The 22,330-nt window shown below is 56.2% G+C and overlaps 1 protein-coding gene across 2 annotated transcripts in view; it reads right to left on the bottom strand.

Annotated features, from left to right (window-relative positions):
- Nucleotides 1–6,392: 6,392 nt before the first annotated feature.
- Nucleotides 6,393–22,330, bottom strand: part of HPS4 (HPS4 biogenesis of lysosomal organelles complex 3 subunit 2) — a 30,439-nt gene continuing 14,501 nt past the window's right edge. For both annotated transcript variants that reach the window (XM_075535129.1, XM_075535130.1), the window contains exons 8-14: nt 20,978–21,050; nt 17,946–17,982; nt 16,786–16,882; nt 15,007–15,730; nt 8,620–8,749; nt 8,282–8,390; nt 6,393–6,797 (exon numbers count right to left, since the gene is read on the bottom strand). In XM_075535129.1, coding sequence (XP_075391244.1) covers nt 6,626–6,797; nt 8,282–8,390; nt 8,620–8,749; nt 15,007–15,730; nt 16,786–16,882; nt 17,946–17,982; nt 20,978–21,050 — 1,342 coding nt within the window. In that variant the 3' untranslated portion in view covers nt 6,393–6,625. The remainder of the gene's footprint in view (nt 6,798–8,281; nt 8,391–8,619; nt 8,750–15,006; nt 15,731–16,785; nt 16,883–17,945; nt 17,983–20,977; nt 21,051–22,330) is intronic.

Here is a 22,330-nt window from a genome sequence, read left to right as displayed (position 1 = left end):
TGACCCCAACGTCTATTTTTGGTATTCCCTGGGGACTTTCTTGCTCTGTTTCCCTTGCTGTTCTGTTGAACACCCTTACTGTTTTGCCTCAATGTGGTGGGGTCAGATGGGACACAATTCCCACACTGTGTCTCCAGGGTTGTCCCCATGAGGACTCTTCTTTAATAGCACAGAGGCAGACGTTCTTCACTAATCAAGTCAAGCTGTTGTTTGGATTTAGGAGCCCTGCTGGCAGAGTGGGTTACACTCAATGGGCTGCTAATTGCAAGGTGAGCAGTTTGAAGCCACTGGCCGCCCTGTAGGAGAAAGATGAGGCTTTCTGCTCCCCTAAAGATGTGTAGCCTTGGAACCTCAGAAGGCCAGTCTGCTCTGCCCTGTGGGGTCGCTATGAGTCAATTACTCGATGGCAGCTGTCTTTTTTTGTCACTGTTGGGTTGAAAGATGGCTTCAAGGTACATGTCTGGTTTAAAGTTTAGAAATGCTCAAGGCAATAGTTTCTGGGCTCTTCCAGGCTCAGGGGCTCCAGCAAGTCTGAATTCTGACCATGAATTTCTTGAACACAAAAATGCACACTGGAAAGGAAAAGACAAATTAATATTGAAAAATTAATTTAAGTACCGTCCTAAGAGTTAAAAATACAAACCAAAATTTTGGTAGAAAAATATATTTAAAAGAAATCATCAGAATTAACAAAGGATTGTTTTCTGGAATTTATAAAGACCTACCAAAAAAAAAAAAAAGATAACCAAGAAGCGAAATAGGAAAGGAAGTTAATAAAAGTAGAAATGGCGAATAAATATATGACAGAGTGTCCGCTCACCCTCTGTTACAATCAAGAGAATAAAAGCAAAACTAAAAAAAGATCCTCCTGCACCCCCTGTATCAGCAGCAAGCGTAGCTAACGTCTGCAATACTGAGGACAGGCAGGGCGGGGGTCAACGCTGCTGCTCTCTGTTGTTGGGTGCATTGGCTCTGGCCTGACCCGTAGTGGCCTCATTACAACAGAGTGGAACACCGCCCCATCCTGAGCCAGCTCCCCATCGTTAGGTTTGAGTCTATTGTTGCAGTCACCGCGGTCAGTTCATGTCATTGGAAAGCTCCCTCTTGACCTTCCACCTGGCCAAGCATGCTGTCTTCCTTCTCCAAGGACAGGTCCCTTCTGGTACTAATGTCTGAAGTATGTGAGAGGAAGTCTCAACATTCTCACTGCAAAGGAGAGTTCTGGCTCTGCTTCTCCCAGGGCGGTCATGCCGTCTTCAGTGTTCTTCACCGAACACCATACTTTAAATGCATGCCTTCTGTCTTCCTCAGTCATTGCATATCCATGGGTGCTCTTATTCACTGTTCGTGGGAGTATAACTTGGTATAACCATTCTGGAACATAGTTTGATCTTACGTGGTGAAGCTGAGTACATGCACAGCCTTCAGAGTTGGCGGTTTTACTCCTAGATGGATGTCCCCAAGACACAGGTAATAGTGTTCATCCTGTCGTTGTTCATGAAAACTGGAAGCAAAGCCAATGTTCAGCAGCAGTAGGACACTACGTTGTCCTATGTTGGAATCCATGGTGGAACGTCCTTGAGCAAGAATGAGTGAGCGCTAGACTCCACCTCGATGAGCTGCAGAGGCGGAGAAGGAAACATCCGTGCACTGCAAAGATGGGATGGGAGGCAGCGTTGCACAAATATTGCTTATAGACACACACATCCCCCATGATGCTGGGAACTAGAACCTTTTTTTCATTCTGAATTGGGTGAAGACTTGCAGGGCAGAGCAGTGAGTGTTCCGTTCAACGATTCAGACACGCTTTGTTTCGTGTAACTCATTAAAAGCTGTGCCCTCGGTGGACCATCGCTCACCCCACTTCCAGCTCCAGCTCTTTTAAAAAATCAATTTATTGGGGTGATATGACTCTTATCACCATCCATCCATTGTGTCAAGCACATTTGTACATTTGTTGCCATCATCATTCTCAAAACATTTGCTTTCTACTTGAGCCCTTGGTATCAGCTCACTTTCTCTCCCTCCCAAACCCTTGATAATTTATAAATTATTTTCTCATGTCTTATACTGTCCGCTGTCTCCCTTCAACCATTTTTCTGTTGACTGTCCCCCAGGGAGTGGGTTATATTAGATCGTTGTGATCGGTTCCCCCTTTCTACCCCCACCTTCCCCTTCCCCTCCTGGTATCACTACTCTCATTATTGGTCCTGAGGGGTTTAACTGTCCTGGATTCCCTGTTTCCAGTTCTGATCTGTAGCAGTGTACATGCTTTGGTCTAGCTGGACTTGTAAGGTAGAACTGGGATCATGGTAGTGGGGGGAGGAAGCATTAAACAACTAGAGGAAAGTTGTATGTTTCATTGGTGCTACCCTGCCCCCCAGCTCTCCTTCTTTCCTGACCCTTCTGAACTTTGTCCTGGGTGAGGTGCTGTCCCTTTGTTTTCACGTGGTTGGTTGCTTTAAGGAGGGCAGCCCTCCCTCATGTTTTTGTTCCTTTACAGATCTATTGTTTGGCTGAAAGTTGAGTCCCCGGTTTAGTTCCAGACCTGAAAGGTGACTAAGGACCATGGTTCCACCATGTCCACCAGTCTCTGTCTGACCCGTAAGCCTGGTCTGCTTTTTACCACTTGGACTTTTGTTCTACAATGTCCTCCTGTCCTGTCTAGGTTCTTCTCGTGTGATCTTTGGGCAGCTGGTAGTAATAGCTGGTCACTATATCGTTCTGCTGGCCCTCAGTCATGGCACTAGCCTTCTCTTTGGTCCATCTCTTCATCTGACCACCTCCCTCCTCCTCCTGCGGGCGTCATTTCCATTGACAACCAGATCCAGTGACCCCCTTGCTCTCACCCCGCCGTGTCCCAGGATGAACTTTCAGCCTCTAGCAATGACTCAAGACCCTCTGTGGTGTGGCCCCCATCTCTCCATGACCTTCAGTGCTCCGTGCCTCTGCCGGATTCAGAGAAGAGGAGCTTAGGGTTGCTGGGGGACATCACCACCACACGTGCTGCTGTAACAAATGATCCCAGAGCTGATGGCTTGAGGCAACAGATTCAGTCCCTGAGCATTCTGGAGGCCGAAATTCCAGTCTATTAGACTGGGCTGAGGTTGCCAGCTGGGTGCAAGTTTCTGGGGGTAAATGTTTCTTGCCCCCCCACCCCCAGCTTCTGGAGGCTGCCAGAGCACCTTGGCTTATGTCTGCATCGCTACGATCTGTCTGGATAAATCTCTCCCAGCCTCTCATTGCCAGGGCTCTTGTGATGGCCATCAGGGAAACCCAGGGTCCTCTCATCTCCAAGCCTGGAGCCACATCTGCAAACACATACTAGTTTCACATAAGATGCCATCTTTGGGGGAAAGTGGGCAGTACTCAGCCGAGCTGTGAGCCTGTTGTGAGGGTGCTGCCGCTCCTCACGGGGTGGGGGTAGGAAGGCAATGTGTGGACGGAGGTAAAGGCTTATCGAAGGGGACACTGAGGAAGCAGAATCTCGACTTGGTCTGGTTGAAAGCTGTTCATGCCTAGCTGCTTTTCCTGGGGTGAGGAGCAGTTTGATGAGGCTCGAGTGGCCATGAGGCACAGAAAGCCCCCAAGGGATCGTGTCACAGCCAATCATTCAATGGGAACATCGCCCTTACACTTCCCAGGAGACCCTGACGCTCCCCAGAGCCTCCGCTGTCTCTGGGTACAGTCGGTGGCATGCTGCCCGGGATGGACGGATAAGACAGCTACCAAAGCCAGTTGGAGGGCCCAGAACCTTTGGGTTGGTGGAGGAGGTATGGGCATGCCAGCACACTAGGAACCTGTGCTGCCTGGCACATGACCCCCAGACAGGGCTTTTAGAGCATCCATGTATTGTTACCGCACACGCTTTCTGAGGATGAGGAATTTCGGTGGCCCTGGCTCACGGTCTTTCACATGGCTCGGGGCTCCAGTCTGTATGAGGCACACCACAAAACCGGCTGCAAACCCATCAGTGGTTCAACTGGGGCCTCCTGGTTCTGGAGGACGGAGTAGAGCCAGGAGAATGCAGTGGATTGAAAATTCCTCAGCAGCCAGGCATGGCAGTTCCTCGACTGGCTGGCATGTCAACCAGTGATGTCCTGCTTGTTTGTTTGGAAGATTCTAGTAAAGTAGGATGAGGCAGGGCCAAGCCTGAGATAGGAACCTCCTCCACCTTGGAAGTCACCCTATTTGGCTGGCCAGAAGACGGAGGAGAGAGGTTAGGGTTGGCCGCAGCCCAGTCACCCTCACAGCCAGATCTGACACACGGTCTCTGGCCCCACTGGGTCCATGGAGGAAAAAGAGAACCCTATCCACACATAGGACATGCATACATGGATATGGTAATTAAAGGTGTGTCAACCTGATTGAGCCGGGAATTTCAGTGGTTTGGTAGTTAAGATCCAGTAATCCTCGATGATGAGATCTTCTCAGGGTGTGGCCTGCTTCCAATACAAGTGGACGCCCTGGAAAAGCTTGGCTGCTCTTTGCTTAGTTTGGATCCTGCATCTGCTTCCTTGATCTGGTTCTTTGAACTTGAGCCCACAACCTGCCATATTGGACTTGCTCACCTCTGCAGTCATAAGCCTGACATCTTCCTATCTTGGGTTCACAAGCCCTCCCAGGCCTTGGGTCCAGAGCAGCCTTCAGCCTGCCATCTGATCATGGGCCTGAAGTTTAATCACTTTCTACAAGTCTGAAAGTTATCTCCCTGATAGAAACCGTGTTCTGTACGTACATATGTAAGCCTCACTGTGTTTGCCTCTTTAGAGAACCCAGTCTAAGACAATAGGCATGGAGGATCTACATACCTCATCTCAGGACCCCTAAGGACAGGGGGCACTGCATGATTTGAGAACAGAAAAGGAGTGTCCCATGGTTGTATCCTTTCACCACACTTATTTAACCTGTAGGCTGAGCAAATGATCCAAGAAGCTAGATTAAACGGAGGCGGAGGGTGGGCGGAAGAATCACCAACCTGCCGTTTGTGGAAGGCACACCCTTGCTCACTGGAAGCAAAAAGACATGAAGCACTTGCTGCTGGAAATGAAAAGACTGCAGCCTTCGACATGGATTGCAATTCAATGTACAGAAGAGAGCAATCCTCACAACGGGGCCCGTGACATAGGAGAGAAGACAGGGATTTCACTTTGCTGGGATCCACATTCAAGGCTCAGCAGCAGTAGCAGTGGTCAAGAAACCAGCCAACACACTGAAATTGGGAATATCTGCTGCCCAAGACGTCTTGATAGCACTGAAGGACGGTGTTACTTGAGAACTAAGGTGCGTCTGGCCCAAGCCATGGTCTTTTCAATGACCTCATACGTATGTCAGAGATGAACCATGAACCCTGCAGAGAAAGGGTTGCCGCCGAATCGCGGTACTGGCGAACACTCCTGAAAGCACTAAATGGCCAGAACAGGCCGAGCGCCTCAGCCAGAATGCACCTTGGATGCAAAGACGGCGACACTCAGCCTCCGGTATTTCCGACAGGTCTTCGGAAGAGTCCAGCCCCCTGGAGGGCAGCACACTTGGGAGAGGGGTGGCAAAAAACAGGGAAGCCCGCGACAAGATGGCTTGGTGCAGTGGCTACTACAAAGGACTCACACGCCACATCGATTGTGACGGCGCAGGTGCGGGTGGTTCATCCCATTGCACACAGTGTCACACGAGTGGGAGCTGACTTCATGACACCAACCACAGTGGGGGGGGGGAGGCTGGTGGTGTAGCGGTTGGTTATCAACTGGGCTGCTACCGCAAGGTCAGAAGTTCAAAATTACCACACAGTTCTGTGGGAGAAAGATGGGGCTTTCTACTCCTGCAGAGTTACAGTCTTGGAGACCCACAGGGACAGCTCCACCTTGCCCTTTAGGGGCATTAGAGTCAGAATTGACCAGATGGCAGTGAGTCTGGGTTTTTGATTAATGACAGCAGTCTTGAGTGGTGCTTAGCTGTGAACTGGCAGGCTGACCTAAGCAGAGGGACACCGGGAAAAAGGCCTGCATGGCTCTACCCTAATCTACACAGGCCACCATGATTCATAGCAGCCCGGGGAAACTCAGGGTTGTGTTTTTGGTTGGTTGGTAACCCCACCTTGGTTGTTGGAAATGTGACTATTCAATTACTCACAACTCAGTCACGTCATTGGCGATTCACACAGCACCACAGAAAAGCCCCCGGCCTTCTGTCCAAACCCTGGGCACACACTTCCTGCCCCCTGCTGGGTGGCCCCCGAAGCAGTTTCCTGGCTGTGAACAAGGGAACCTAGCGGTGCAGTTAATTGTGCACTCAGCTGGTCACGCAGGAGCAGGCACTCAGCCTCCGTACACATGGACAGCCGCAGGACACCCAAGGAGTCCCACTGTCCTGCAGGGTCGCTATGGGCCAGCCCCTTGCAGAGTGAACTGGGGTTGAAGGGCCCAGGCTTTATTCACAGAGGGCCAAATGGCCTGCCCCTTTGGTATGGGGTCTAGTGCCCCGGCCCGAGGAGGCCCTGAGCTCCAAGTCTGCAGAATGACAGGCCCCAGACCTGCAGGGTAGTTACAAAACCTCACACGCAACACTACTCAAAAAAAGACACAAAGAAAAGTCCAATGGGGCCACCCTCCTGCGCCAGTACCCTGGCTCAGAGCAGGTTCACACCATGCTTGAGCAGCTTCTGGCGCGCCCGGCTGGGGAGGCTGCACACGCCGTCCTGGGGATTCGGGAAGCCGGAGCCCCGTGCTGGGCAGGCCAGGGGCTGGAAGAAGGTCTCCTGGGCAGGGGTGCGGCAGGCGAACACAGCCGTGGAGGCATTCCTGCGGAGGAAGAGACCACTGTGGGCACTGCCCTTGCGCCTCAGACCACACCCCAAAGGCCCCCGTGAGTTCTCACCCTGCTGGGAGCTGAGGTGCTGCATGTGTTGGGGTGCTTATTCTAGGACGTTTGGGGGCCTTGGCTTCAGTGTCCCAGATGCTGGGTGGCCAAGGCAGCCAGAGTCAGATCCAGAGCCTGTAGGCTGGTGTGAGGGCTGAGCCACGGGCCAGGCAAGGCCACGTGATGGTGGTGGAGGGGTGTGTGTGTCTCAGTCTGTCCACACAGGGGCGGTCAGACCAGGATGTAGGGGTATAAAGTTACTAAACAGAAACCCAGAGATACAACAGCCTCTGGGGCCCAGCGGCCACCTGACTCCCGCCCATTTCTAACTTCAGTGGGGCCTGGCAAGTCATCTCCTCCCTGGACCCTGTAAGTCTGGGGATGGAGGCCCCTCCCAGGACTCTCCTTCCATAGAAGTGGGGAGGGGGACCCCATTTCCTCCACTGGGCCTCAATGCGCTCAGGGGCCCACCTGGCTTATGTGACCGCTGCCACTCTGCGTGTCCTCGGAGAGGACAAAGGCAAGTGGGGCAGAGCCATGGGGAGTAGGGAGAGAGGGCCACTGCCGGGCTAGTCATCGTCACTGAACCTCAGCAAGGGCCCGAGTCCGGGTCCCCATCCTAAGGAATCTCACCACCATTAAAAAATCCTCTCAGCTTCAGGGGCGGAGGGTGGGGTGGCAGCGAACAGGGTCACAGGAGCTCAGGGAGCGAGGACAGGCACCCTACCCACTCCTTCACCCACAACCAGACACACACATACAGCTAGACAGACACACATCCACAGAGCTGCACATAAATACAGAGAGACACACAGAGACACCCCCAGATATGCAGACACGTGCCCACAGATAATACACAGACATACAGAGAGCCATACCCACAGACAGATATCCACAAATATAGACACACACAAACACACACACTCATACACACAGACACGCCCACAAACACAGAGAAACACAAGAGACCCCCCCACAGACATGCAAACACACAGACACACACCCAGATAATAGATACACACACACACACACAGACATACAGAGAGCCATACCCACAGACACATACCCATATATGCAGACACACACACAGGCATAGACAACACACACACAATCACAAACACATGCACGCACATACACCAACACAACCAGTTCTCAAACCAGGGACTGTGGGCACAAACCTGCCCTCAGACGGCAGCCCGGTGCCTGTGGGGAGGCTGATGGCAGTGGTGGACAGGCAGCGAGCCCTTCACTCACCCAGGGGGGCCCAGAGACCATGGAGGAGAGAGCCTTTGAGTGACAGCAGCGATGAGGGGCAGCAGGAGCAGAGAAAGGGGTCCTGCGTGGGGGGCTGGAATGTCCCCCTCACTGAGTAGCACTCTGACCAGAGGCAGCCAGCCATGCAAGGGGGGAGAGGGGAGGGGCTCACCTGACAGTAACCTCGTACAGTGCAGGCCGCCCTGCAAAGTCGGAATGAATCAGGCCCACGGCCTGGAGGAAGCTGCGGTCCTGGGCTGTGGCCACCGGAGGCAGGTTTGCTTTGGAAGGAAGATAGAAACAATGACGGCCAGTCCTCCTCTCCTTCTGTGCCTCAGGGGCTCCCACATGCCCACATGGCTCTGGGAGACAGACTGAGCCTGCTGGACAAAGTCCAGCTGCCCCTGTCACCAGAGAGCATCAGCCAGGTTGAGGCCAGTCCTCATCTGTGGCTTCAGCTGGGTTGGGGACTCCCACCCCTGCAGCGAGGCCGCCGCGCCCAGGCCTCACCTGTCAGCACCTTCTGCACGCTGTCGAAGTGCGTGAAGTTGTACGTGCCGCCCCCTGCAGCTGCGTCCTTGGGAAGCGTCTCGTGCAGGTGGACCTCCAGCCCATTTAGGGAAGCCAGGCTGCTGTGGTACTGGTGGGGGTGGGGTGGGCAGAGAGGGTCAGGCCTCCAAGATGACACCTCTGGGCCTTCCCTCCACTTTGTTTCCAGAGGTCCCTGCCTTAGGTATGTGACCTCTGACCCCTTATACCATTTTGGGCCAAGAACTAACTCCTCACTGCCCTTAAATTCAAGAATTGACTTGTTGGCAGTAGGTTTTATAGGAAACCAAAACAGATGAGCAGGGAGACAAAAGGCAGCAAAGAAAATGCCCTCCGCTGGTCCCATCCATGAGGAACCACAGTGATAATCTGCCCCGAGAGGGGACCGTGGGCCCAACCGCCCCCTCGCCCTTCCCCGTGCAGGAACCATGAGGCCCCAGGAGAGGACACCGGGGGGTCAGGCTGTGGAGGGGCTGAGAGGCTGGCTGTGGAACACCTTCTGGCAGGCAGCAGGGGGGCACCGGGTGGTACAGGTGAGAGGCGTGCCTCCGTGGGACGCTCTTTTACAGGAAGCATTGGACAAGCCATCCCTGAGGAGGGGTGGCTGGGGACTCCACCTCACAGGACAGCAAGAATGACGTTCTTCCCCCTCACAGACTCAGGCTGGGGCTCCGGTGGCTCCCCCAGCTCTGCTGAGGCCTGGCCCCAGCAATGTTCTCCCGCAGCCTCAGGAACCTACACGGCCAGTGACCCTCGGCGAAAAGGCAGCTGGCGGCCCTGCCTGTACCGGCTGCAGAGTGGAGGGCCTGACACAGTACTGCCGGCGAGGCCTCCCTGTGTGACGTGGCCAACGGCGATGAGATCGCTGGTCACCCAAAGGCGGGCAGGTGGGACCCACCAGCCGCTCCACAGACGCTGAGGCTGTGGACTCCTGTCAAGATCAGGTCTTGAAAGCTCTCTTAGGCAGTTCGGCTCCATCCTAGAGTGGCCATCCTAGAGGGTCACTGTGAGTCAGAATGAACTCCCTAACAAGGACTTTGGTTTTCGGGCCTCAGCACGAGAACAGGGGAGCCCCGGACACTGTACCGCTAACGTCAAGGTTGGTGGTTCAATCCCATCAGCTACTCCTCCGGACAACAATGAGGCTGTCCACTTGTGTAAAGATGGACAGCCTCAGATATGCTCAGTCAGCTGGAATCTGTCCTGCAGGGTCTCTGTGAATCATAACTGGGTGAGGTTGCGTTGCGTGGAGAGAGGCCCCACGACGTGTCTGGGGCCAGCCCCACAGGAAGCTGAACCACCTCGGGGCGGGTTCCCAGGCTACGCTGCAGTTGTCATTGCTGTGCACGGCGTCAACACTGGCTGTTCTGTCTGGACGTCTCCGAAGTGAACTCGCAAGCCGAGAGGCTTGACCCCAAGGCTTGGTTCTGGGCCTCTTTCTGTTGGAGGCCTGCTGGCACAGGCGGTTAGGCAGGGGGCTGCTAACGACAAGGCCAGCAGTTTAACCACCAGCCCCTGCCAGGGAGAAAGGCAACAGTGTCTGCTTCTTGTCAGGCAGAAGCAGGAGTGAGCAGGGCAGGCGGGCAAAGAGATGCCCGGAGCTGGTGGGAACACTGCACGGACGCTGCGAGAGGCCAGGCCTCCCCCACCCCTTCGGTGCAGAAGGCGACTGTTATACAGAACTTTGAACATTGTTGCTGAGCCCCGGATCCGCAGACATCAAAGTTCCAGTGGAAAATTTCCCCAGCTACTCCCTGGCCCCAGACCCAGGCTAAAAACTCTCCACCTCTCATCTGCAGTGACTTCTCGGCCCCCCAGGACGCTCCTGTCCCTTTCTCTGTACCCCTCCCTCCGTCCCTCCTGGGTGGAGCGACTTCTCTGGCCCCCATTAGGGACCCCTGAACCTGGCCCGGGAGTTCTGAGATAAACCCTTGAAACAGTTTTCTACCTTTGCCTTCTTTCTTTCTCCCCATCGCCGAATCTACCCCATGCTTCCACCAAGACTCAGACCTTCAGAAACCCAAGAGCGCGGCTCTCTTCTGTCCTACAGGCTCGCTGCAAGCTGGAATCGGTCGAGCTCCCTGACACAGATCTGTTGCGGGGTGCCTGGCTCCCAGGATGCGTTCCAGAAAGATCCATCAAGTGACCATGACAATGAACACGGCTGAGGTGCCACGTGCTTAATTACACTAGGAGCTGTCGTGAGCTGGGCCGTGGTTCTCAGTGGCTTGGCAGATGCCCTCTGACATGACAAGCCAATGAAAGGACAGGAGGGGCTAAGCAGGGCCCTTACTGCCATCACACCCTGGCACAGTGGGAACAGAGTGTCCCCAGGGTAAATTACACAAGAATAACACTAACCAAACCAACTCACTCGAGTTAACTCCATCGAGTCAATGCTGACTCACAGCGACCCTACAGGACAGAGCAGAACTGCCCCTGAGGGTTCCAGAGCTGTAACCTGTCATGGGAGTAGAAAGCCTCAAATTTCTCCCATGGAGTGGCTGGTGGTTTTGAACTGCTGACCCTGCGGTTAGCAGCCCAAGAGAACAAAGGATCTATGTATGGCGGCAAGGAAGAAACCTCCATCCTCCGAGAAAGAAGAGCCAGGAATGGAGGGCGTCACCTGGACCTGGACACAGGGGAGGAGAGCTGGAGGCCAAGACACATGGAGCTCTCCAAGGAGATGCTGACCAAGACCCTCCTCCAGGGCCAGCTCTGGGAAACCTGCGGCCTCCTGCAGGTGATTGCCAGAGAGGTTACTTCTGTTGGTCAGACAACCCCCCCTCTCCCCGGGGTGCTTCTGCTACAGCAGCAGGAGAGGAACAGGCAGGGGCGCTTGGGCTTAAAGGGGAGGTGCAGGCAGAAGGTTCAGTAAAAGGCTGTTGGTTCAGGAAAGACAAGCACCGCCACTGACACTGAGCCTCATTAACACCTAGTTTAACAGATGCTAATGAGCCTGTGTGGACAGGGCGTGTGTGTGTGTGTGTGCGCGCGCGCGCACAGTATCTGGACTGCAGGGACCTGGTACCAGTCATCAAGCTGGTGCCCAGGGGAAGGAACAATGAGGATCAGAGTCAGTCAATCACAGGAGCTGTTAGGTCAGGCCCCGTGGGGGCTTTTTAAAAAATTGCTAAGTGCTTTCATTTAGCAAGTCGCTTGCAGGTCAGTCTGACTCATTAGGGCCCTGGATGATGAAGCAGAGCTGCCAGCCCAGGGTTTCTGAAGCTGTAACTGCAGGAGTGGAAAACCTCAACTTCCTCCCTGGAGCAGCTGGTGTTTGCGAACTGCTGACTTTGTGACAAATAGCCCTGTGGGTAATCCACCACGCCATATGCCAGGGGGCTTTAAAAAGTTAGTGGGAAAATTTTCCACAAGCTTTTTGAAGCCCCCCAGGCCCCCAGGGTTCAGCAAACTCTGGCCTACAGGCCAGAGCCACCCTGTCACCTGCCTGTGGCCTAAGCATCGTTTTCATATTTTTAATGGTGAGGGAATAAAATCAAAACACTTTGTGACACATGAAGGTTATCTGAAAGTCCGACTTCCATGCCCATGCTTCCAGGGTGGGCGGAATGCAGGTGCCCACGGCTGTTGGCTACGGCCTCCCAGGGCTCCTTTACACCGCGTGACGGCAGAGCCTAGCAGTTGCATGAAGCTGAATGGTACAGGCAGTTTGCCAGCTTGTCGCTATTACACACACCAAAAATCCAGACCGGTGCCATTGAGCCGACTGCGACTCATAGCCACCCTAGAGGACAGAGCAGACCTGCCCCTGTGGGTTTCTGAGACTCTAAAATATTCTGGGAGTGGACCTTGCAATTAACAACCGAGCCTGTAACCCACCATGCCACCAGGGCCCTCTCTCATCCCCACTCCTCCAGAGTGCGAGCCCCTTCGGGGGTGTAGCAATTAAGGGCTTGGTGGCTAGCTAGAAGGCTGGGGGACGAGCTTGCTCTGTGGAAGACCTCAGCCCCGAAGAGCTTGCGGGCACGACCTTTCCCGTCCAGCTGCCCCAGTGTCCACTCCAAACCTGCGACTGCTGGCTTTTCTTCCAAATGAACCAATGAAACCAAACACATTGCCATCAAATCAATTCTGACGCATGAAGACCCTATGGGACCACGTAGGCCTGGCCCTGTGGGTTTCCCTGGAGGGGTGGCTGGGGGAGGGGGCCGGTGTCTGACCTGCGTAAGTGTAACCCACTCTGCCACCAGGGCGCCAATCAGCTGGGGCAGTTCACAGACTTCCTCAAACAAAGGGCCACGACATGCAGAGGAAGCATGCACATTCACTTAGAAGGACAAGTTTCCCAAGGGGGGGGGGGTGTTGGGGGGTGCTTGTAATTTAAGCGGGCGCGCACTCACACTGACATGGAGTGGTCTCCAGGCGGCTGCCAGCAGGCACCATTGGCGGCTCTCTGCTGCCCCCTGGTGGGAGCTGGGCTGCTGCTCCGGAGCAGTCCCAGCTGTTGCCCTGGCCCCAGACCAGGGGGGTGCCCCACTTAGATGCTGGCAGGTAGGAACCTCACGGCTCACCTGAACTGTAGGTCCCACTCTGTGAGCGCCGGGGAGCTTCTTGGGAAACCCGGTCAAGTATGTTACAGACAAGTTGGTGGCACCGGGCTATGAATGGCTTCTCTGGATTATGAAAGACGGCTGCTGCGTCTGATGAAAAAGTCAGTTGAAAAGAGGTAGCCGACCGGAGTTGGGGACCCCTCCTCTGGCTAGAAAAGACAATGGGTTCTTCTTCCCTAAAACTACGCTTTAACAACATGGTCAGCAGTTCAAACTGCCAGGCGCTCCGGCTCTCTACTCCTATAAAGAGGCACTCACAGTCACGGAACCCCACAGGGGCAGCTCTACCCTGTCCTACAGGGTCTCAGGAAGTCAGAATCGAATCTACCCAAGGTGGTCAGACTTAGGTTTGACTTAATGGCTACTCACCACCACCACCACCACCACCACCACCACCCCCGACTTCCCCCGCGGGAAACAAATGAAATGGTTGGAGATGCAGCAACGAGCCACAGAAGACAGGATTGAACCTCTGACTTCACCACTGCAAGGGAGACCATGTAAGGAAAAAACAAACACGAATTCGACCTACCACCTGCACGACCTTCCGTTTTTTTACCCCACTGAATTTCCTTCTGAGTCAAAGGGGGGGAGGGCTGCTCTAGGTCTTGCCTAAAGCAGCAGGAGCAAGGCATGCCATGCGGCACAGAGCTGAAGCAGAATGCTCGGCCCTTGCTTTCTCGTTACCGCTGAAGAAAGGTCGAGAGAGCAACTAGATCCCCGTTACTGCGCCCACACCCTGCACCTCCACGGTGTCAAGCCTGAGGCTTGGAGCTGTGAAGGACAGACCAAAAACCCACTGCCGCTAGGTCGATTCCTACCTGTCCCAGAGGCTGGTGGGTCTGAACTTCCAACCTCTAAGTAAACAGCCCACAGCTGAACCTTCTGCACTACCAGGGCCCCTTCCGTGCAGCCACCAGCAGGAGCCGCTGGAGCATCCTCACTCAGGATGTGGGGAGGAGGGTGAGGGGAAGGAGGAGCCATAGCAGATGCGCTGGGGTCTGTGGCTGGGATCACTGGGACAGGGGAGTTTTAGAACAGTGACTGCTAAGGAGGCTGCTGGGCGGCCTCCCCTTCTCAATGATGATTCAAGGTCAGGTGTTCAAGACAGGCATACTAATAAGACAGGTAAAGAACCTTCAGGATTTACAAGTGAGAACTCAGCAAACCCCAGGACACCCACGTGGTGCCCTACAGCAATCCTGACCTGCTCTGCTTCCTGCCAACGAGCATCAGGCTGTTGCTATAGCACCAGAGTGCTCTGAGTGGGGAAAGGGCAAGTGGTGATGCAGGCTGCTTCCAGGAAGGCATGAAGGCCTTCGGTGTCTCTGTGGGCTGTGAGGGGGACAGTCAGGGTGCTGCAGTGGTCTGCAGAGAGGAGGGTGACAATAGGTGTCGCTATGGGCTGTAGAGGAGGGTGATAGTCGGTGTCACAGTGACCGCCCCAGCACTCTCAGTGCAAGTGGTCAGAGGCCAGAGCTCCTGGCTGGTGCTGGTGACGAGCAGCAGCTGGAGCATGGAGACCATGGCCAGGCCTGTGTCCACGTGCCACTGGTGGGCTCACAGCCTCTGTAGGGCCCTGGGGCCCAGCTCGCCGTGCACACCTTTGCATCGGGGGCTGGATGACGCACTCTCCTCAGACACCCCAAGGAAGGCACTCGTGATCCCTGTGGACCCCAAGGGCCCAGCTAATGGCCAGGTCCTATCCAGCCAACTGCCCCCACCCCCATCCAGAGTGCTAGGAAGAGGAGGGCTGGGGTGTTGGGTCACTCACCACCTCCTCGATGGCTGGGCCGTCCCCTAGCAGTGGCTCTTCGGCCAGCAGGGCCAACACCAAGCCCTGCACACTGTGTGTGTACAGGTTCAGCCTCAGGAGTCCCTGGCTCGGCCCCGCCTCTAGCATGTCCGTTCTGCCCGCTGCGTGGACCTCATCTGCACACAGGCCCGAGCCTTGCAGCTGCCCGCAGGCCTCCATTCCTGTCTGCCCAGAGGCGGAGCTGAGTGGCGACTCTGGGCTACAGGTCCTTCCAGGGGACAGAGGGTCATTTCCAGGGGCGAGTGTGTGGCTGTCACCAAGATGGTCTTCCTGTTGCCCCAGGGCTCCATTCTGGGTGGGCACCAGGAGAGGAGGCAAGGTGGGGGCCTCTGGGGCTGGGTCAATGGGTAAGCTCCCAGGAGGCTCGGGGTCTCTGGGGTGGCCAATGGATTCCTGGTCCAGGGATGACAGGTGCGTGGGGGCAGGAGGACCTGAGGGTGTTTCTGGAATGTGGAGCACAGACATGTCGAGCTGCTCTCTGGAGAGGTCTGCATCCTTGGCTGGGGAGCAGCCGGGGCGCGGGGGACGGGCAGTGCTGTGCCGCCTTTCATGCTCCATGGCACCTGGCAGTCGCAAGGATCCCACATGCCCAGTGGTGACTTCATTCAGTGCCGACGTACTGCAGGCTCTCAGAAGATGTGGCGCCCGACTGCTCTGGGGTCCGGCTGGCAAGGTGGGAGAGCTGGAAGACAAGACAGGCATGAAGGGGCACTTGCCCTCAGAGTGCCAGGCAGTGCCAGGCAGGAGACCAGGCATCTGGGATACCAGCTGGGGTGAAGTAAGGCCACGCCTGGCTTCCCAGGGCTCCACGCAGGGATTCCAAGGTCACCGCCTGCACAGCTCCGCTCACTGGGTAGAGGCCACCGCCCTCTGGAGGGGCTGTGTGGAGCCGGGTCTGGTGCCCAGTGACCTAACACGCTCTTCCCAGTTTATACAATGAACACACCCAGGCTGGTCAGTCGGTCAGCTTCAACTTACTGGGTCCTACAGGACAGACAACTGCCCCCTGGAGTTTCAGAAACTGCCAATGTTTCCAGAAGCAGGCAGCCCCACCCTCTGCACCCGATCATTCATTAGCAGCCGAGCCTCTTAACTGATCACCAGTCCACCATGCCTCCTATAATTAACCCAGGAGGTTCACCCTACAGATGGCAGGAATCGTGGTAAGCCAGTGCTCTGCTAGCTGCAAGGTCAGCAGTTCAAAACCATCAGTCGCTCCTCAGGAGAAAGAGGAGGTTTTCTAGTCCCATGAACAGTTAGTTTCAGAAACCCACAGGGACAGTTCTACCCTGCCCTAAAGGGTTGCTATGAGTCAGCACTGACTGGATGGCAGGGAGTGGAGTTTTGTGCAAATAAGAGGACTGAAGCCGAGGCAGGCAAGTAGGAGTGCCCCAACACAGATCTGGGGCAAGGGCCCTCTCTCAGCTCATGTCACCAGGCTGGCTTCCCGGTGCTCTCTGCTCAGGCCAAGCACTAGGGCAGGTGGAGGAGAACAAGGGGGAGAAGGCAGGGGCCGGCTGGATGAACTCCAAGGGCACAGCCTAAACCAAAGCCATGGCCACAGAGCCAGTCCCGCACACGGCAGTCCTCCGGGACCGAGTAAATGGCTTTCTCCACCAGAGGTGGGTCTGAGTGGCCAACCCTGTGGCAACCCCTTTTCCTCCCGGGCCCCTGACTTGGTGAGGGGTGGGGATCCCTAAACCCGGCTGCAGATGGGGCACCTATGTATAGGCTTACCTGGTTGTCCGTGCCATGGGGAACTCACGGAGACGGCCAGCTTCCTCTGGAGTCACAAACACGGGCACCACCTGCACATTCGGTGGGAGTGCAGCCCCTGGAACGCAGAGCAAGAGGCAAGGGGGGGGGCTCACCTTGGGCAGAGAAGACCAAGGGTGATGAACCCTCCCATCCCCAACAGCCCAGAGCGGAGCCACAGCACTGACACCCTGAGAGACCACCTGGGCACTGCCCTCAGCTGCGGAGGAAGGCCGTGGCCCTGCATACCAGAAAGAGACAGGAACCGGGACACAGCAGTGTCAGCGGACAAAAGACATTTCCTCAACTTCTACTCCCAAACAAAACAGAGCTGTTCTCTCAGAGCCCTCTGCCCCGAGGGTCTCCCCAGCCCTCCCCAATCCACGACACCCTGGGACCAGTCCAGAGGTCCCTGACACCCAAGTGAAACACCCAAACTCCCACCAGCTGCCCTGCAGCTGGCTCTGCCCAACAGTGAGCCTGGAGGACTGAGAGCTGCCCAGGAAAGCTGCTAAATGGGCTGGGACCAGACGGCCACCTCTTTTCCCAGTGGCCCCCGTGCTCTCCGTTAGCAGCCCAATGCTTAGCTCACTCTGCCACCAAGGCTCTCTCTTACAGGCCTACCCAAGACCCAAACCCAAACGACCAAATAAAGCATGGCCTCCTGCTAAGGACTCCCTTCTGACTCAGTGACCACTTTGGACAGAACTGCCCCTAGGACTGACTTCCCCCGAGGCTGGATCTCGGAAAGAAGCAGGTCTTTCTCCAGGAGAACAGCTGGGGGGGGGGGCACAGCTGAGTGCGTCCAGTGCTATGCTGTGGTGCCAGGGCGCTCCTCTTCCCTGAGTCGCGGAGCAGCCACAAGCAGGGTCGGGGAAGGCTGCCTGCCTGACGGGAAGGGCCTACCACGTGGGGTTTGAAGGGGCTGCTGTGGTCCTGCAGCTTTGGGGACCTGAGAGCAGGGATCTGGGAAGGCTGGTCTGATGTCACGAGCCTTCTCAAGGGGAGTTGCCCTGCAGCTGTAAGACTCTGCATTTGCCTGCTCTGATGGGCACATGAGGGGCTCTGGGCTTCCGGGAGCTGTGCACAGAAAGGTCCCCTGCCAGACCGCAGTTCTTAGGTTGCCACAAAGTGCTACTTACCACTCCCCTGCAAGGCAGCCACAGCCGGAGGGGGTCCCTGCAGAACAAACACAGAAGCAGTCAGTTGGCACTGGGTACCATGTGCCCTCTTGACTCCACCCTCCAAGCTCCTGGGCCATCTGCTCAGCAAACAGAGCCAGATCCAGCAGATGTGACCCCAAGCCAGGCCAGGGGCAAAGCAGATGGAGCAGAAACCGCTGCAAGCTGCTTGCTCTGTGTCTGCCCCATAGGGTGCGGCATCTGCTGGGGCCCCCACAAGCTGCCCCCACCAGGGGCAGCTCCACCCGACATGCTGCCAGCCAGCTTGCGCACGAGACTCACTGTCTCTGCTCACGTTACCTGCCTCATCCTGCTTGCAGTGTCTCTGCATCTAGCCCTGCCCACCACGGCCCTGGCCCAGAGCTCTCTTCATCTCAGGCTGAAGGGCCTCCTGTCCCCGCCACCCCTCCTTCATCGGCCAACCCACAAGGGACCCACCACAGCTATGGCAGAAAAAGGCCTGGACGGGGACAGGCACATGTGCCCTGGTTCCTCTAATCCACATGACAATTAGGTGCAAGGTCAGCATCACGTTCTGGATCTGCGGGACCTCAGCTGACTCTGGGAAAGGACAACCAGCAGCAGCCAGGTCCCTATTTTCATAAAGCCACTGGGACACTCTCCCTCACTCACAGGAGGCAACACTGAGAGGGAGCTGCCGGTGACCCCACCGCTCATTACAAACTCCTCAGGAGCCTCGAACCAGCAGTGGATCTGCAGAGGAGAGACTTGGGAAGCCAGGCCGTGTATCATGAGGTACTCTGCAAGAGGCCCAGGGAGCATGGCTGTGCACTGCGGGAGAAAGGCCTGGTGACCTGCTCACTAAGGACGATGGCCAAGAACACCGTACAGGGCCTGCGGCCAGGCACGCCCTTGTGGAAGTAGTGCTGCCGGGAGCAGACAAGCTCATCTTTGTCCTGAGAAGCAGCTGGGAGTCAACAACCCAATACCCACCTCAAGGCGCCACCAAGGGTCAACAGAACTTGCCCCAGCCAAACAACAGGCAGACAAAACCAAAACGACCCAGCTTTCCTTTCTTGGACTTTTTATGTTTTAGGTCAATAAAGCCAAATCTAAAGTTTATTTGCTTATTCTGGGTCAATATTTACTTATTTACGGGTGTGTGTGTGTGTGTGTGTGTGTGTGTGTGTGTGTAATAAACATTGGCCTAAAGTCCATGTATCCAGGAGAGTGAGTACACAGCATGCCAGGATTCTCATTCTCTCTCTACCCACACATGTGCGCTTCTCCTTCCCGTACTTGCGGCTGTGAGGTGCCACCGAGTCAGCTGACTCACAGTGACCAGTGTACAGCACAGCAAAGTGCTGCCGGCCTGCGCCTTCCTCGCTGTTCCAGCATCTCATGGGTAGAGATCACACACACATGTATATCCAAAGCGCTTCCAAGAGCAGGTGGAAAATGGAACCAGAGGTGACCAGGATGTTCCCGCATGCTTTCTGGGGGCTCTTCCCCCCAGCAGACACTGGCCACGTCGGAAGCACCTTCTCCTTTAAATCTACCTCACGGACCCTTCTGAGACCACATGATGGATGATTTGGCTGGTCACGTGCACTCGTGGCTCAAGGAAAGCCTGTCAGTCGCTGCTGCACAGTCCTGCTGACAAGCCACATGGAGCCAGGCTGATGGCAGCCAGAGCCCTGGGGATGTGCCCACTGCCATTGGACCCACAAGACATTGCACAAGCCTGTGGTCTTCCTGCCTTCTGCATCACTGCATGCGGCAGTGTGAGTCTGAAGAGGGATTGATGGACTGGTATCAGATTTATGGGCTAATAGCGAACGTAAGGACTTACTCTGGACTGGACTGGGACGTCTTCTTAATAGACAATTACTCTTTGATATAAGGTTCTTGCTTGTACATATCTAAATGGCCGGGGTTTGTTTCTCTCGTCAACCTGGCCTACCACAGGGGAGGAGCGGCCATCTCCAGGGAGTGGCCAACACTGCGAGGAGCAGGAGGGAGAGCACACGCTGCAGGTGGGGCGGGCTCTGAAGCCTGTGCTGCCGGGGGCAGGAGGAGGGCAGGCGGGGGCAGCCCAGGCTGAGGGCCGAGCCCTGCCTCAGGTGAACCCTGGGGTGACAAAGCGCTGAGTGTGCGTGGCGAGGATTGCTCACCCAGAGAGCACGTCTTAGGACAGAGCCCTAGGAGCTGAGGCCTGAGGCAAAAAGGGCAGGACTTTCTTACTGTCCACATGTCTACCAGGAAGAAGGCTCTGCCTGCCACTGCCTCTCCATGTCTGCTAACACGCTGAGTGTGAAAGACAGCCTCGCCCACACATGGCTCACGGGAAGGCAGGCAGGGACAGGCCAGGTGCCAGACGGTCACACAAGCAGCCGCACTGTGGGCTGCCTCAGTCTCTCCTCCTGCTTGGCAGCAGTGAGATCAACTGCAGCTCCACCGGCCTCGGCTCCCCGAGGTGCTTCTGCGGGCCAGTCTTGTGCAGCCTGCTGCTCGGCCTGATGGGTGTGAGGGAGCACTACCATCGGGACCTGCCTGGGGGCTGAGGAAAAGAGGGCCACCCCCACGAGCACACACATGAATGACATGGGCACGCCCACTTGTCATTTGAGGCCGCCTGCTGGACCTCCCCGCAGCACTGAGCCCAGGGTGGACTCAACAACCGAGGGCTGCAGCTACACGGCTGGCTGCAGCAGGTCTGGTCCCCACGAGGAGACCCGGGAAGTGAAGCCCCTGAAGACGTCACCATTCGACGGAGCAGTGGCAGTCGGGTGGGTGCTACAAAGACACAGACACACTACGAGGGGGGAAGGGGGGAGATGCTGGCCACATGAGGACGCAGTGGCCAGCCTGGGCAGATGTGGCTGGGATCCAAGAGTGGGGTACAAGCCGGAAGGCCCTGCCTCCGAGCCCATGACACACAGGGCCTTCCTGTTACTGCCCCGACCCCTGCCCGGAGACGCCTGCTGGGGCGTCCCGTCAGGGCACCTCTGGAGGCCTGGTCTTCATAGTACCTGGTCTCGGGGCACTTCCGGCTGCATCAGGATCTTGGCTGTGAGGGACGGCGGGAGCTGGGTGCTCACAACCCTACAAGGGGAGACACAGAGACAATGACCACAGTGAGCAGAGATGCGCCAGCCACCCCGATCGCCCCATCGTGGGGGGGGGGGGCCTCAGTGGCTATAACCTGACCATAACACGACAGGCCTCCAGCCACCATGGTGAGACCCGTGACAGATCCTGGCATCCTCAGAAGCCGGCAGACAGCAGGCGTCTGCCACCAAGAAAGCCATACACGAATCAAATGAAACGATGAGGCCACTTCACAGTGAATGTGGTCGCTCTGGATGGCATGATGGGCTAAGTACTCGCTGGGAACACGAGGGAGGCCGAAGTTCCAATCCACCAGAAGGTACCCAGGGAGAAAGGCCTGGCGATACCCGCTGCTAAAGGCAGTGCTGCTGAAAACCTTCCGTGCGATCCTACTCAGACTGAGCCAGACCAACTCAACGGCAAATGGTTTTTGTATTGAAATACGGGCTCATGAGGACATCTCTGCCACCGCATCCCATGTCTGTGACCAGTGAATCAACAGACTTGTATGTGCCCAGGTGCGCTGAACACCAGGCCTCGAGACCACGTCTTGGCTCAGTCATGGAGCAGGAGGTGCAGCCCATCAAATGTGAGGGGACCAGAAGGGGAAAGAGCACAGAGGTCCAGCTAGAAACATCAACTTCTTCAGAAGCCAAGGGCAGCACGCACCGAAACAGCAAGCCACTCTCTTGACCAACAATGCCGGTTCAGAGATGGCGGCCAGACACGGCTGTGTGTGCGGCTACCCATGGTCCAGGCAGTGACCCCATCTCCCATGTCAGCCTCCTGCAGGGCCCATGGCGCCTCGCAGAGCCTCCCACTCAGTGGGATGTTCCCCATTCTGGCCTTTGGTTGACGTGACCCAGATGCTAATGATTTGGGGCTGTTCTGATTTCTCTGCACCGCCCCGACTGAAGAGGCAGGAAGCCCTGGTACAAACAGGGAGAGGGGAAGGTGCTCGCAAACTGCTTATAGTGGGTGGGGGTGGGAGGGAGATGGGCCAAGAGGGAGGGAGGGTGGGCCAGGGAAGCGCTGTGGGTGTGCTACTGGCGGCCTTTTTGCCCAAGCTGCAGGCTGGACAACCACATGGTCGGACACAGCTGCTGAGTAGTCAGTGCTCCCTCGCGGCACCCACTGGAGAACTGGCTCCATACTGCTGCTGGTGCCGTTGGCGGGTGCCGCCCCGTCGGGGCTGACCGCAGCGACCCTGTGCACTACAGGGAGAAATGCCGGCACGCCCCGAGGCTGGCGCAGGACCAGGCAGCGTCCTGGCT

The sequence above is a fragment of the Tenrec ecaudatus genome, chromosome 16, assembly GCF_050624435.1.
Source record: "Tenrec ecaudatus isolate mTenEca1 chromosome 16, mTenEca1.hap1, whole genome shotgun sequence".
Classification (NCBI taxonomy): domain Eukaryota; kingdom Metazoa; phylum Chordata; class Mammalia; order Afrosoricida; family Tenrecidae; genus Tenrec; species Tenrec ecaudatus.
The sequence above is the reverse complement of the archived record's forward strand: the minus strand, read 5'-3'. Positions and strand labels throughout refer to the sequence as shown.